The following is a 17,338-nucleotide window of genomic DNA, read 5'->3' on the forward strand; positions in this document are numbered from 1 at the left end:
TCAATTTAAAAATAAACTGAAAAATGTAAAATGGGACCATTATCACGAGTGCTCAGACTTTTAAATCTCATTCTATATAGGTTTCATTATTATTATTATTGTTGTTGTTGTTATTTGGACAAAACAGACACGACATATTTTTCACATATAAATACCCCTATGTGATCCCAAATAAACATCATTCAGCACACAAAAGTCCTGCCCAGAACTGGCAAATATTAACCAAGTTAAAGACCGTGTAGTTTCTTCATCTCCTAGAGTGAACAAACTAACAGATTGGGGAAAATGAGATCAAGCTTTGCTATTTTATGTGTTTGGATATGCTTTAGTGTTGATGCATCGACACCGAATGGTAAGGCATTTCTCTTTTAAATGAATAACATACAGAAATGATAGCAATGATGTCATCTTAATTGTCTGGCAGGTTGCTTTGAGATCCCAGAGGTGGAGAATGCAGAAGTTTCTCAAAGCTCAAGGAAAGACAACTACTCTGATGGTGATCAACTTGACTACGACTGCAAACATGGCTATGCATCTCCACTAAAAATCACCTACATATGTAGTAATAATAACTGGACTAAATCACATGCTGAAAAATGTTCACGTAGGTATACAAGACACACACACGAACAAAGTTTAGAAATCAGTGGTCTGCACTAAAAATACTTTTACATTTAGTTGTATGCATTAAACGTTATTAGAGTAACTTATTATCACATAAATTCATTGGATTGGATTGCACGTGACAGTACTGAAAAAGTCACCTACACTTGAACATGAAGGGTCCAAAAGTTGTTTTTTACAGAAGAATCATTTTTGGTTCCCCAAAGAACCTTTCATAGTTCTTAAAATAACCCTTTTTTTTTTTTTCTTAGTGTGAAGATCATTTTACAATTTTGAAGAACCAAATTCCAATATAAAGAACCTTTTATTTTTAACTTTTTAACTGGCTGGATGGCCTGATATAAATGCTTTGGTTCTTATTTTATATGATATATTTTTGCTATGCATTTTGCTACAAAATAATATGTTGTATAATTAATATTAATAGGTTGATATATATTCTGTTTTATAATATTATTTCATATTTTGGTGCATTTCTTACATTATTATATATTTTATTTTATAAAATTATTTTGTATCTTAGGTTAAAAAAAATTAAAAAGAGACAATTGTTCACAGATTCACATAAATTAATTCGATTTCCCAATGGTAGAGATGCTGTCTAAATTCATGTGTCATCATGATGATATTTGTCAAAACACTTTAATGTCAGCGAGGAGTTCCCTTTCAATTGATGCTGTGGGAAGGCTCTGCATGATTGCATTGTAAAGCAGTGTGAAATAAGTCCAATGGTGTGACGAGATGTAAGAGGCGGGTGACGTCAAAAACCAAGAAACTATAAAGAATGGCCAAACAGTGCAACGCTAGCTTCCATCAGCATTCAGTAAGCGCTATATGTGAAATCTATATGTATGTCTTATTTGAAGTTGTCTGTCTACCTATTTATAGACATCTGATCTATATATATATATATATATATATATATATATATATATATATATATATATATATATATATATATATATATGTATGGCGAGCAAACAGCAGTTTAGACTGTGTGTTCATCCCTGCCCACGCTACATCATGGGTGAGGATACACACAATCTTTGTGTTGTTTGTTTGGGAGCGGAGCATGCAGTCAGCACTCGAGGCGGCTGGCTGTGTAAATTGTGAACAGCTTCCACAATGGACATCCTGCTCCCCCCTGGCACTCTTTGAGGAGGGTTCCCGTTCTCCTTGGAGGCACTACGGCGATCTAACATCATGGGGATCGCAGAAGGATCTAACAGAGGTGTTAGAGACGGGCCTGGCCTTATCTCTGTCCTCACCTGCTAGATCCAGTGCCTTCTCTTAGTGTTCAGAAGCACGCTTTGTTACTTCCGCACTGGGTGAGGCACCGGTGCTTCTAGTATCCAGCTCTGAGGATTTGGATGTTGAAAGCATCAGGGCAGGAGAGGTTGAGGACTCGCCACCTCACTCTCCAGCCTGTGAGGAGCTGGTGGAGGTTGTGAGAAGCTGGTGGAGGTTGTGAGAAGCTGGTGGAGGTTGTGAGGAGCTGGTGGAGGATGTGACTCGCGCTGTTGCCAAACTAAACATCGTTGCTGTCAACACAGAGGTTCCAGGAGGCCAGCAAACAGGGGAAGTGGTCAACACCTCATTATACGGTGCCCATTTCCCCATCAGGGCGCAGCGGTCTCCGGCGAGCCCATATATCAGTGACTGCCCGGATACGTAGCAGCTCTGGGATGCTCGTCCCCTCTGAGGAGGGTCTCAGAGCTACCACTTGGGTTGTCCCCTGCCAGTGCACCGCTTCAGTCTCGAGAGGCTGGTTCTCTTAGTAGATTTTCTGGCAGCGTGGAAACTACTATCAAATATGCCCCTGTCATGAGAGCAAAGGTCGCCACCCTACTGGCGAAGGGTGCAATCGAGACTGTGAGACTGTCCCTCCAGCCGAAGTGAAGTTCGGCCTCTACAGCCCCTACTTCATTGTTCCCAAAAAATCCGGTGGGTTACGACCAATCCTCGACCTGCGTGCCTTGAACTGGTTCCTTCCTTGGCTGCCGTTCAAGATGCTCATGGCCAAACGCATTTTCGAATGTGTGCGGCCACAGGATTGGTTTGCTAGCCTGACTACGTCAGACTTCCTACTTACGCTAATTTAATTTCGCTCCTGTAGTCAGTCTGAGATAGCAGCCTATCTTTCAGTTTTCCAGCGGCCTTCGGACGGCCGGACCAATCAACGAACAGAGGGCGGGCTGAGAGCCGTGACGTAGATGCTAAGCGCCGAGTTTTATATTGTAGGTCAGAGAAATCGAAAACCGAAACGACCGCGGAAATGGGAAACGAGACACGGGATGCAATTCGCTCTGTTATGGAGAACCAGTGCCGCCGCTCCCACCACGCACATCACGTGCTGTGCTTAGGGCACCGAAAAAAATAGCGTTCCGGGAGTCTGCCGCATATTGATAGCGGCTCACCGATGCCCGCAAATTAGTTAAAATCTCCGGAATCTAGAGTGATCGCGCCCGCGAGACAGAGACTGTGCTCCAAACCGCGTAGCGCGTGCACGGCAGAGAGGGAGAAAGAGCAAGAGACCGCGCGCGTGCCTCATGAAGCTTCTCGGGGTAGAGGGCATCATAAAGGAATTATGCTTAGGGCACCAAAATGGCTAGCAGCGGCACTGGCTGTGTTTAAAAGATATAATCCAAAATTTGAGAGTTGGATACAAATATTTTCTTGTTTCACTCTGTCAAAAATAAGTTTAGAGGCCGTGATTGTACCGTGGATGCGTAGATTAACTTCGCATAATCTGCAAAAGTCGTTTACAGCAGGTTCACTCCGGTATTTCGCTCGCATCATCATGTGTTTACAGCAGGTTTACAGTGGAAGTTCGATCATAGATTTGAGTTTGATGCATGATGTCTGTGGTTCGATGCAGCTGTACAGGCGCATAACATACGTCCTTACTAAACTTATCTGATTGGCTTACGGGTAACCAATGCTTTTAAACTTCAGACAAGCGCCCCCTAGCGAGAGAGAAAACACTTCTCTATTATGCCATTCCAGACTACGAAGCAAAGTGAAGTAGCAGAGTCTGGTATTACCAGGCTATTGGTTTGCAGCGGTTGACCTGAAGGACGCCTACTTTCATGTCTCCATTCTTCCTCGACACAGACCGTTGCAAGGTATGCTTTCGAAGGGGCGGGCATATCAGTACGTGGTTCTCCCATTCGGGCTAGCACTGTATCCTCGCGTCTTCACGAAGGTCGTCGAGGCAGCCCTTGTTCCACTACGCGAACACAGTTCAGGATGCGAACCCTATCTCGACGACTGGTTGGTCCTAGCTCACTCTCGAGACCAGGTTTGCGAACCTGACCTCGGGACCTAGTGCTCCGGCACCTAGGATCTTTTTTCTCGGTATGAAAATCGACTCCGTCACCATGTGCGCGCAGCATATGAGCGAGCGAGCACGCGCAGTCACTGCTGACTTGCCTGAGACAGTTCGAGGCCAAGAGTGCGGTTCCACTGAAACATTTCAGAGGATCCTAGGGCATATGGCATTCGTAGCTGCAGCAACGCCGCTCGGATTGTTTCATATGAGACCGCTTCAGCTTTGGCTTCGCGATCGAGTCCCGAGGTGGGCATGGCAACACGGCACGCTCCGAGTACCAGTTACTTCGGCCTGCCGTTTCTACGGGCCAGAGTGCCCTTAGAATGGGTTTCCAGGCATGTTGTTGTCTCAACAGATGCCTCCACCACGAACTGGGGCACATGTGCAATGGACATGCTGCCTGGACAGGACCCCAGTAACTGGCTCGAGTTACTGACAGTACGTCTCGCACTGCACCGCTTCCATGCATTGCACAAGAACCAGCATTTACTAGTCGGATCAGACAATACTGTGACAGTAGCGTACATCAACCGATACGGTGGTCTACGGACCCTGTGCAAGATCAGGGAGGACGAGGAGCAGGTAATTTCGGTTGCGCCTCATTGGCCCACCCGGACCTGGTTCTCTGAAACTTGTACTCCTCGCGACAGCACCTCCCTGGCCAATTCCTCTGAGGAAGGACCTCCTTTGTCAGGGACGGGGCACCCTATGGCACCCTCGTCCCGATATTTGGAACTTCCACGTGTGGCTCCGGGACAGGATGAGGCAGGTTTGAGTACCCTACCACCAACGGTGGTGGCTTCCATCACTTCCGATAGAGCATCGTCCTCAAGACATGCCTACGCATTGAAGTGGAACATCTTCGTCAACTGGTGCTCTTCTCGCCGAGAAGACCTTCCTGCAAGAAGGGTTGGAGCGAAGGCTGTCTCCCTCCACCCTGAAAGTGTATGTTGCCGCTATCGCCGCACATCACGACGCAGTCATAGGTAAGTCCGTGGGAAAGCACGACCTGATCATCAGGTTCCTGAGAGGAGCGAGGAGACTGAATCCTCCTTGCCCTCATCTCGTTCCCTCTTGGGACCTCTCAGTGGTTCTAACTGCCCTGCAGAGTGCTCCCTTTGCAGAGTGCTCCCTTTGCCTCTGCAATCAGTGGAGCTTAAGTTCCTGCCAATGAAGACAGCACTCCAGGTTGCATTGGCCTCCATTAAGAGGGTAGGGGACCTGCAGGCACGCTTCCGTTGACGAAGCGTGCCTGGAATTCGGGCCGGCCTACTCTCACGTGATCCTGAGACCCCGGCCTGGGTATGTGCCCAAGGTCCCCACCACTCCCTTTCAAGACCAGGTCGTGAACCTGCAAGCGCTGCCCACCGAGGAGGCAGGCCCAGCTTTGGCACTGCTCTGTCCTGTACGCGCCCTCCTTGCTTAGGTAGACAGAACGCAGGGTTTCAGGACCTCATACCAGCTCTTGTCTCCAAGGCTCTCTCCAAGCAAAGGTTGTCTCACTGGATAGTGGACGCAATTGCTTTGGCTTACCAGCAGCAAGGTCGACCGTGCCCCCTTGTTGTAAAGACCCACCCCACCCGTAGTGTGACTTCCTCTTGGGCTCTAGCGCATGGCGCCTGCAGAGCTGCAGGCTGGGCGACACCCAACACATTCACAAGATTCTATAATCTCCAAGTGGAGCCAGAAGAAAATGGCGTCATCTTCCACCTTAAGTAAGGCAGATCAATAATATTGTTGAAATTTAATGACCCTAACTAAGCAAGGCAAAAGCCAGTGACAGGAACCAAAACTCCATCAGTGACAGAATGGAGAAAAAAACCTTGTGAGAAACCAGGCTCAATCGGGGGCCAGTTCTCCTCTGGCCAACGAACGAACAGCATACTTCCTGCGTGTCAGTCAAGGACTTACTTCAGCCTATTAGAAGCTAGCTTTGCACTGCTTGGGAATCCTTTGTAGTTTCCTGGTCTCTCGCCTCTGACATCACCCGCCTCTGACGTCTTGTCACACCATTGGACTGATTTCACACGGCTTTACGACACAATCATGCAGAGTGTTCCAACAGCATCAATCAATGCAGCTTCTCGTTCCCTCTTTAGGGAACCAAGATTACAGTCGTAACCAAGGTGTTTTCAGAGCCATAGAGAATCTTTTTCTATGAACGGTCATTTAAAAGCATCCATATATTCATATATATTACTGCTTTTGCAAGCAACATTTACATATACTCCATCTTTAACTCAAAACCGTGTAACAAAAATTTAGTTGTTATGCTAAACCACTACTCAGTAGTACACAGTGAAAATCAGTAGTATAGTGAATCCAAAACACTGGGCCACATCAATTATCAATTATTCTTTGTGGATAAACATGTGATAAAATGTCTGCTTTCTCTAGAGGCAACGTGTCCTCTAAACACAACAGTGGAAGACTTAAAAATTGAGCAATTTCCTGATATTAAAGATCCCGTCGAACATGGAAAAACTTAAAATATTTTCATGCAATGGACAAGGGCTGATATTAAAAGGACAGAGAGAAATCACCAGTTAAACAAATGGAGAATGGAGCAGCCCTTTTCCCAAGTGTGTAGATAAGGCCACAGAATGTAAAAGCCTTGGATTGGACAAAGATAGACCAATGATAGATCTGTTGTTCACATGGAGGATGCTTGATTTATCAGATCTTTCTGTTCTTTAGAGGTAATGTGTGTCGCAAACCTGACAATAAACATGAGATCAGATGTCACTGAGGACGGACACCCGGGGCCTAAGGTTTCAGTCAGACCTGGACGCACAATAACTCTTTCATGTGTTGGGAAGGGAAAAAAGTTGCAAGGACAGAGAAAAATCACCTGCTTGTCAAATGGAAAATGGAAAGTCCCATTTCCTAAATGTGTAGGAGGTAAGGTTCACAGGTTTACTAGTCTAGGGGATTTTTTTAGCAGTGTCTGTAAGCCTCATATTGCTCATATTAAAGTGCAAGGTCGCCGATTTTCATCCCGTTTCGTATTGTTACTACTGTATGTCTGTAGTATATGTAAATGAAAAGGCTCAAACTTGCAACCATTTTGGTCGCATTTGTCCCGGAAATTAAATCTGTGCAAACCTCAACATTTATTTGGCAGCATTTGTTCGAGTTCAAATAATTGTTGTGGTGCGACCTTTTTTCTAGATATGTTTCATTATTATTGTTGTTGTTATTTAGGCAAAACAGACACGACATCTTTTTCACATATAAATACCCCTATGTGATCCCAAATAAACATTATTCAGCACACAAAAGTCCTGCCCAGAACGGGCCAATATTAACTAAGTTAAAGACCTTGTTTGGTGAGTTTCTTCATCTCCTAGAGTGAACAAACTAACAGATTGGGGAAAATTATATATTTTTTTTTTGCTATGTTATGTGTTTGGATATGCTTTAGTGTTGATGCATCGACACCAAATGGTAAGGCATTTCTCTTTTAAATGAATAACAAACAGAAATGATAGCAATGATGTCATCTTAATTGTCTGACAGGTTGCTTTGAGATCCCAGAGGTGGAGAATGCAGAAGTTTCTCAAAGCTCAAGGAAAGACAACTACTCTGATGGTGATCAACTTGACTACAATTGCAAACATGGCTATGCATCTCCACAAAATATCACCTACATATGTAGTAATGATAAATGGACTAAATTGCGTGGTGCAAAATGTTCACGTAGGTATACAAGACACACACACACAATTTAGAAATCAGTGGACTGCTCTAAAAATACTTTGTCTAGTTGTATGCATTCAAAATAATCAGAGTAACTTATTATCATGTAATTTTGTTGGACTTCGAAAGCTGATTTCTCAGAACTCTGACTTGTATCTTTTGTTTCTGATTCACAATCAGTCAAACGCTGTGAGCTGCCTGAAGATATTCCAAATGGTCAATACACTATTGTGAATGGTAGCAACTTTGTTTTTAGAACAACCATCAAGTATATTTGCAGAGATGGGTGAGTATGTAAGTTTGTATCTAGACAGATCAGTTAAAAAAAAAAAAAAAACATCTTATAGATATGTTTGTCAAGCTACCAGATGATGAGTCGATCTGACACCAGAACATGTCAGGATGGTGGATGGGACAATCAATTACCAGCCTGTGAAGGTACTGAAAAAGAGAAATACACTTCAAAATTAAAGGTCAAAAGTGGGTTTTCATGGAAGAACCATTTTTGGTTCCCCAAAATACTTTTCAGTTAACAGTTCTTATAAAGAACCATTTTTTTCTTAGTGTGAAGATCATACGGCTGAAGAAAGCCGTGTGAAGATTTCACACGGCTTTACGACGCAATTATGCAGAGTGTTCCAACAGCATCAATCAATGCAGCTTCTCGATCCCTCTTCAGGGAACAAATATTACAGTCGTAACCAAGGTGTTTTCAGAGCCATAGAGAATTTTTTCCTATTAACGGTCATTTAAAAGTATCCATATATTCATATATATTAATGCTTTTGCAAGCAACATTTAAAATGCAAATATGGCATTTCAAAACGAAATAACAGACCTTAGTCAGAAAAGACACCATTTTGGATTTTTCAGAAGGTTGTTAAGGATAGACATATACTCCATCTTTAACTCAAAACTGTGTAACAAAAATGTAGTTGTTATGCTAAACCACTACTCAGTAGTACACAGTGAAAATCAGTAGTATAGTGAATCCAAAACACTGGGCCACATAAATTATAAATTATTCTTTGTGGATAAATATGTGATGAAATGTCTGCTTTCTCTAGAGGCAACGTGTCATCTAAACACAACAGTGGAAGACTTAAAAACTGAGCAATTTCCTGATATTAAAGATCCCGTCGAACATGGAAAAACGTAAAATATTTTCATGCAATGGACAAGGGCTGATATTAAAAGGACAGAGAGAAATCACCTGTTAATCAAATGGAGAATGGAGCAGCCCTTTTCCCAAGTGTGTAGATAAGGCCACAGAATGTAAAAGCCTTGGATTGGACAAAGATAGACCAATGATAGATCTGTTGTTCACATGGAGGATGCTTGATTTATCAAATCTTTCTGTTCTTTAGAGGTAATGTGTGTCGCAAACCTGACAATAAACATGAGATCAGACGTCACTGAGGACGGACACCCGGGGCCTAAGGTTTCAGTCAGACCTGGACGCACAATAACTCTTTCATGTGTTGGGAAGGGATTGGAATTACAAGGACAGAGAAAAATCACCTGCTTGTCAACTGGAGAATGGGACGTCCCATTTCCTAAATGTGTAGGAGGTAAGGTTCACAGGTTTACTAGTCTAGTTTTTTTTTTAACAGTGTCTGTAAGCCTCATATTGCTCATATTAAAGTGCAAGGTCGCCGATTTTCATCCCGTTTTGTATTGTTACTACTGTATGTCTGTAGTATATGTAAATGGACAAGGCTCAAACTTCCAACCATTTTGGTCGCATATGCCCCCGAAATTAAATCTGTGCGACCTCAACTTTTATTTGGCAGCATTTGTACGATTGCAAATAATTGTTGTGGTGCAACCTTTTTTCTAGATACGTTTCATTGTTATTGTTGTTATTTAGGCAAAACAGACACGACATCTTTTTCACATATAAATACCCCTATGTGATCCCAAATAAACATCATTCAGCACACAAAAGTCCTGCCCAGAACTGGCCAATATTAACTAAGTTAAAGACCTTGTTTGGTGAGTTTTTTTGTTGCTATGTTATGTGTTTTGGATATGCTTTAGTGTTGATGCATCGACACCGAATGGTAAGGCATTTCTCTTTTAAATGAATAACAAACAGAAATGATAGCAATGATGTAATCTTAATTGTCTGGCAGGTTGCTTTGAGATCCCAGAGGTGGAGAATGCAGAAGTTTCTCAAAGCTCAAGGAAAGACAACTACTCTAATGGTGATCAACTTGACTACGATTGCAAACATGGCTATGCATCTCCACTAAAAATCACCTACATATGTAGTAATGATAAATGGACTAAATTGCGTGGTGCAAAATGTTCACGTAGGTATACAAGACACACACACACAATTTAGAAATCAGTGGACTGCTCTAAAAATACTTTGTCTAGTTGTATGCATTCAAAATAATCAGTGTAACTTATTATCATGTAATTTTGTTGGACTTCGAAAGCTGATTTCTCAGAACTCTGAATTGTATCTTTTGTTTCTGATTCACAATCAGTCAAACGCTGTGAGCTGCCTGAAGATATTCCAAATGGTAAATACACTATTGTGAATGGTAGCAACTTTGTTTTTGGAACAACCATCAAGTATATCTGCAGAGATGGGTGAGTATGTAAGTTTATATTTAGACAGATCTATAAAAAATAAAAAAAATAATAAAAAAATAAAAAAAATAAACATCTTATAGATATATTTGTCAAGCTACCAGATGATGAGTCGATTTGACACCAGAACATGTCGGGATGGTGGATGGGACAATCAATTACCAGCCTGTGAAGGTACTGAAAAAGTCAAATACACTTAAAAAATAAGGGTGAAAAGTGAGTTTTCATGGAAGAAACAATTTTGGTTCCCCAAAAGATCTTTCAGTGAACAGTTCTTATAGGAATAGTTCACTTTGAAATTACATTTTGGTATGTTTTAGCTTACCTCAAGGGCATCCAAGATGTAGGTGTCTTTTTTCCGCAGTAGTTTCAATTTTGATATTTTTAGGTCAAACCGTTCTTGTCTGACAGTCATATCATGCAGGTCTACGGTCACTGTCTCAAAGAGCATGCACAGAGTCAGGGCTGCCAACTCTCACGCATTGAGCGTGAGACTCACACAATTCGCCTTTGGCTAAGCCATGCCCTAGAATGTAGATTGACCAATCACAGCGCAGCCCAGAACGAGCTCCCACAGAGGCTCCGACACTTTTTCACGGCGCTCCATTGACTTCAACGCAGGCGGCTCATATTTTTGGTCTCGGCAGGCTATTACGTCGTCGTTTAATAAAAAATATGGTTAAGCGTTGTGCCTGGGGCATTTGTAACACAGATACGCGTTTCCCAGAGAGGTTGGAGGGGGGTGTCCGTTTTTTCCCCTTCCCAAAACCGAGGTTAAATACTGACAAGTGTCGTCTTTGGATTAAACTGTGTGGACGTCCTCTCAGTCAGCGAAACCCCTCAAGGATCAACAAGCACACTTTTGTGCTCTAAGATACATTTAGCTTTTAACCTCACTGTGAAGTTATACTAGTTAGACAGTTTTATGCTGGTTTAGGTTATGATTTCGGTTCTCTGCCCTAATTGTTGATACGCTAGCACACGCTGCTAATAAATACAACTTTACACTCGCGTAGTCCGTTTGCTTTGTAAATAATAACGATTATAGAAGTGAATAGAGACCTACCCAGCTTTGCATGACAGTGTTTCTCCTGATATTGTTAGTCCCAGCCTCCGTCTCGATTAGGATATGCTGTGGTTCATTGTTTGACTGTGACCGTTATGCTTTTGCCTCTATTTGGATGCCTTGTTGTTGCTTGCGTTTCACCGTTTGTCTTGAATAAAGCCTTCAAACGCACACTGCAGACACTTTTGCCTACTTCTATCGGACACTTTATTTGCTGCTTTATAAAAGTTTGATAAAATTTCAGCAGGAAGAGCTGTCACAGCATAAGCCATGTTGATACCAAACCAGAGCCCAGTTGAAGTTGTCGGAGGTAGCAACAGTAACTAAGGGGGGCGGGGCTTAGCCAAAGGTGAATTGGCCCTTTTCACACGCTCTCACGCCACACATCCATTTTCTCATGCAGAAAAAAATCGCGGAGCAAAGAGGACACTGACAACGACAGACAAGACAGAGCAGGTTACTTTGATATAAAATAAATGATCAGCTCTCAGATTCTGTCAATTTTATTACGCAATTCAAACAATAATACCATTTTGGCACTTGTATGTGACGTGACAGATCTCTGTAGCGCCTCAGTTCAAGCGGCACGTGACCCGAACAACTCTAACTTTTCTTTACTATTAGTAAATAAACCCGAACTTACCGAAACGTATACCTCGGATCAATCAGTGTTTTTCAAAAGCTGGAAGAAGTCAATAAAACAGGTAAATGGTAAATGTAAATGGACTGCAAAACAGGTCGGCTAGAACAATGTCATAAGTTACAGTGCTCCCGTGCGCTATTCTGTCTATACTTTCTGTCGTGCCCTGGAGGATATGTCTGCTGCATTACTCCAAAACCAATCACTTAATGTATGGAGCTCAACCCAGCCATGCTATGCTATATGGGGAGGCTGCAGACCTGGAGCCGGTAGATATAGGACCCAAACAGTTCCTGATGCGTCCAGTAGGGGGATATACTGCGAAATAACATCATTAAATCGACGCTAACACATTAATAACCCGTCCATAGACTTGACAATTTTGTGTTTTTTGTTCATTTAAATATAAACGCTACAGTGTAGATCTGCACGGATTAAAATAGAAAAATAGATGCAGATATTCAGTCGGTGTTCACTCTCTTCACTCAGCCTACAGAAGACTTGTTTTTGTGAATTGAAAAATTAAAAATACACATAGTTGGATCAACTACGTGTTATGACAAGTAATGATATGACCTAGGCTACTGCAATTAGGCCTATTCACCGTAGGTTTTTATATGGAGACTAAGTGAAATATGTTGTTATGAATTTATATAAAGTTACATTTAGATGTTAACCATATTTAGACCATTAGACATACCGTGTAATCATATGGATCCTCGATTTAATATCTGCTGTACTATTCTCTATTGGTCGTCATACAGCTACAAAACAGTGTCCTACATACGTGGTAAGATAAGTTTAAGCCAGATCGTCCTGAACTTTTAGGTAAATTCTGGGCAAGTTTCATCTGCATAAAGACAGAACCATCCAATGGCAAAACCTTTAAACTCAAAGGTTTCTAAAACAAATAATATCCTCGAGTCTGTTGTAAAGAACCTTTAATTTTGTATTGACAATGTAATATTGTATTGATTTGTGTAGCCTAATTCAATCTCAAATGTCAGTATACCCCCTTGTTTTTTTTTTTGTTTTTTTTGTTTTTTTTCCTCTTCTCACTGTTAATGTCTGTATCCTTTCATTTGCAATACAAACTAAATTAATTAATTAATTTAAAAAAAGATTAAAACATACCTCAATTCGTGTCGCTGTACAGCCTCCCCCTATTGGACGCATCAGGAACAACAGGGGCGTAAAACTGCCAGGGCGTAAAACTATTTGGGTCCTATATCTACCGGCTCCAGGTCTGCAGCCCCCCCCATACTCATGCTATGTGTCTCAATTGTTTGACGGGCGTAGTAACAATAACTAAGGGGCGTGGCTTTTGCGAACGGTCAATTAAGCCTAAATGAACATATCACAGTTAAATCTGGCTAATTTGGGATACAATTTTGTTTTGTAAATATTGAACAATTAGCATTTTTGATGCTTCATCTCTTCTTACCCTTATTTCTACATGATTATGTTTTGTACAGAAGTGACTTGTAAGCTTAAGTCAACCACATTCGGAGTAAAAAAGATCCAGCCGAAGGGAAAAACTATTTTCAGAGCTGGACAAAGTGTGGAGATCACCTGCACTGAAAAATACTGGTTTGTGTTTACAAAAGAAAACATCAAATCATTTACATGTGGAGAGAATGGGCAGTGGGATTATCAGCCTGTTTGTGCGGGTAAGATTATCATTTATATATATAGAAGCATTTTTTCAAAATTAACACATTTTAATCACAGTTTTTTTCAATCGCTATCAAGCACTTTCCCATACTTCAGATACTTTTTCTAAACTCTTAACACAGACTCACACCTACAAAACACAATTGGCCAAATGGATAATTTTCTTCTCAAAAACACATTTTGTTAAAAATATACTAACTCTTCATTACAAAATAGAACATATATTTATCTGCACACACTAACTTTACCAAAACACTGGAAATCTGACTCAAAATGAAATTATTCTGTCAAAGAATAACACTTGATTTCACTTCACAAGGTACATGCAGTCAATCAAAGTACACCAGGTTTCAATATACTGGCTATTGTTGACATTACAAAAACTGCATAGACTTTTATGTTTCAGTTTTACTGGTATTTGCATGTAAAACATGCAATCCACCGTTTTTACACAACATTTCTTGGTTGGGAACTGTATGTCCATGTACAGTAATGGTCACATTCAAAAGCATTCAAGTAAAAAGCAAATCAGTTTTTTTTCCTTTACTGTTTACTACAGGAGGTTCAGTAGAAACACGGTATGATAGAACAGAAAAAGTTTTACAGTATTGCTTGCAGTGAACAAAATATCCATGAAACACACAAGAGCATTCTGAACAAAGAAACAACAGCAAAAAGCCCAGATAAAAAAGGGGGAACTAAAAAAAACAAAAAATTACTGTATCTGCAATCTTCAGGATTAGGCCACATGTTTTCATCAACATCACATCTGATATTATCCAAGGCGATACACTTGATAAAACTGCTTGGTATGTCGGATCCACCCTTGGCAACCATGAACTGTGATGTCCCTGCAGCCAGCATCCATGGCTTCAAGCCAGAATCCATGTAACATCTGGTCATGTGACTGATGGTCATAAACCTTCCACCTCCATGCAGAAAATAACTCCACCATGGGGTTGAGGAAAGGTGAATAGGGTGGAAGGAAGAGACTTACCAGTCTTGGGTGGGCTTCAAACCATGTTGTTATTGCTTGCGAATGATGGAAAGCAACATTGTCCCAGGTAATACAAAGGTCCTCATGTTTTCACCCTCCTGATCCTGCTCTGGAACCAGGCGCTGGTGGAGATCATTGAGAAAGGCAAGGATACGTGGAAATCCATGTAAAATGCAATACTTACCTGTTTGTTTGTTGATAGATGCGTATAATGGATGCAACTGTTGACCGCCTCAAATTGGGCTGCACTCTTTCACCAGCCTCTCTTAGTGAAATACCGTTGATTACATGATCAATGACATTGGCACGAATTTCATCACTGACTACGGTTCTTGCAGCCCTTGGAATGCCACCACCACACAAATCTTACACCTCTACCTTGCCCTCTCCTTGGGCCTGCTCTTCTCCCTGGCCCTGCTCCTCTCACTGGGCCTGGTCTTCTCTCTGGGCCCCTTGCTCTTACTCTTCCTCGTCCAGACATTACAGTGTTTGTCTTTTTCTGTTTCCAAAAACATCACTCCTCAAAGTCCTCCTTTTACTGTATAAGTGTCAATGTAATAGAAAAAAAAACCTGCCACTGAGTCTAAGCCGGACTGGAATCAGTTGTGGTTGGCCCAATTTACCCAACATAAATCAGCTATGTGTCAATTATTCAATTGTTTGTTTATTATCAGCTGAGATATATTGTTTTTGAACTGATCATTGCAGATGCAGAGGTTTTTATACTGTATCTAAGGTTTGGAATATTGTTTTTACTATTGTGGGATGTTGTGTGTTAACATTCGTAAATACTACAAAAACAATCCATAGTTTTGTTGGGAGGTATAGCTTGTCTGTTAAGAAAATGTAAGCATTGTGGAAATGTGTTCACTGACTGCATATTGTGTGCATTTAACAATTTTCCTAAACTCTTAACGCACCAACACACCTAAAACACACAATTGGCAAAACAATTAATTTCATTCTCAAAATCACACATTGTAAACTAAACTCCAAAACTAATTTTCAAAATACAATAATACACTAACACAATACACTATGTCTAACAAAACACTGCAAACATGTTTCAAAATCAAATAATTATTCAAAACACTAACACATGTTCTCTTCCAACAGGAACATTTAGTCAATCATAACACAATGACAAAAAGAACACTAACATCAGCTGAAATTACAGAAACTACATTATTTTATGTGTCAGGTCTGCCCTTACTTTCTTTCTTTCTTTCTTTCTTTCTTTCTTTCTTTCTTTCTTTCTTTCTTTCTTTCTTTCTTTCTTTCTTTCTTTCTTCGTGTTGCTCTATATTGTTCCTTTTCCACACAAGATCAGCCCAAAGAGTCCTCTTTTATAACATATGGTCATGCGATTGAAAGAAACTCAACACCTGAGTGTAATTCCTTGGATATCAGCTGTAATTTATATATTTGCATAACTTCAATAAGCTGTTTCTCAGTAGCAATGGAATAAAAATACAGGACATATATTTGTGTTTCAATTCACAATATGAACAGTATTGAACACTTTGACTTTAGCCTAACTTATGTTTAGAACATGATGTTATCTGTTCTGACATACAGTGTGAAAGTATTTGTAAATTTGGCAGTAAAATGACATTGTTTTGGTATTGGTTGAGCTTGTGTGTAAAAGAAGTTCAAGCATTTAAAATTTGTGTTAACTGTATGCATTTTGTGTCAAAGCAACAAGAAATGTGTTAATTGTATAGCCTAAGACGGATGTTGTGCTAACCATGTTAAGAGTTTAGGAAACTTGTTAAATGTATTGAAAAAACTGTCATAGCCATTGTAAAAAACTGTAAGAGTAAAATTCCATCACGTAATATATTATTCATATTTTGAATTAAGAATTTTAAAAGAATTAAAAAAACTAGAGCTTAATAAAACATTTTGTATAAATCTTAAAGGAACAATGATCTGGACCATTTAGTTTATGATTTGTATTCATTAATTTAAAAAAATAAATATACAAAACGTTTTATTGAGCTCTAGTTTTTTTTATCATTTAAAATTCTTAATTTATAAAATGAATAATATGTAAGGATTATTCAATTAAATTTGATGGAATTTTACCATAAATTGAAATGCGTAAATCTTGACAGAGAAAAGAAGGCTTAAAACAGTGTAAGATTATAGAGAAACACTTCTACATTTATACTGAACTTATTGCATGCTATTAAAAATAATGTAAATCTTGTTTCAGAAATTAGATGTGAAGTTCCACGTGACCCGCGTCTGTCTAGCCCAGAACATTACTTCAGTGGAGATATGAAGTTGGGAGCAAAGAAAGATTACTATTGCATATCTGGATATGATCAAATACCAGGAATGGCCACATGCACACCAGACGGATGGACACCAAACCCACTGTGTGGTATGTGCTCATATTAATGTTACAGTTTGTGCAAATTATTTAACATATATGAATTCTAATTAGTGAATTCTGAAAGGTTTTGAAACTGTTTCCTCAAAGCAAAGCAAAAACCGTGTCGTGATCTGTCTTTGAAATCTTCGGCACATTTTACAGACAGCCAATAATGTATTGTATATTACACTATTACTGTGTTTGTGTATTTTCATTGTTAAATAATTGAGGTCATCAGGTTTGACTGCAGCTGATCTAAACTCATCTTTATCATCCTGATAATAATTAATCTGATATTATACACCTCTTTTGTTGAGTTTCATGTC

General features: G+C 40.3%; 1 protein-coding gene across 3 annotated transcripts in view; it reads left to right on the top strand.

Annotated features, from left to right (window-relative positions):
- The first annotated feature begins 220 nt into the window (after positions 1-220).
- The window catches only part of LOC306988585 (complement factor H-like), a 77,349-nt gene continuing 60,231 nt past the window's right edge, over positions 221-17,338 (top strand). The window contains exons 1-8 of one of the 3 annotated variants that reach the window (XM_079593673.1): positions 222-352; positions 425-604; positions 6,653-6,856; positions 7,475-7,654; positions 7,835-7,940; positions 8,016-8,092; positions 9,022-9,225; positions 9,790-9,969. In XM_079593673.1, coding sequence (XP_079449799.1) covers positions 286-352; positions 425-604; positions 6,653-6,856; positions 7,475-7,654; positions 7,835-7,940; positions 8,016-8,092; positions 9,022-9,225; positions 9,790-9,969 — 1,198 coding nt within the window. In that variant the 5' untranslated portion in view covers positions 222-285. Of the gene's footprint in view, positions 353-424; positions 605-6,652; positions 6,857-7,474; positions 7,655-7,834; positions 7,941-8,015; positions 8,093-9,021; positions 9,226-9,789; positions 9,970-17,338 lie in introns of all 3 variants that reach the window. The other 2 variants (XM_079593671.1, XM_079593672.1) reach the window with 2 other exon arrangements.

This window comes from Phoxinus phoxinus (genome assembly GCF_949152265.1).
Source record: "Phoxinus phoxinus genome assembly, chromosome: 20".
NCBI lineage: Eukaryota > Metazoa > Chordata > Actinopteri > Cypriniformes > Leuciscidae > Phoxinus > Phoxinus phoxinus.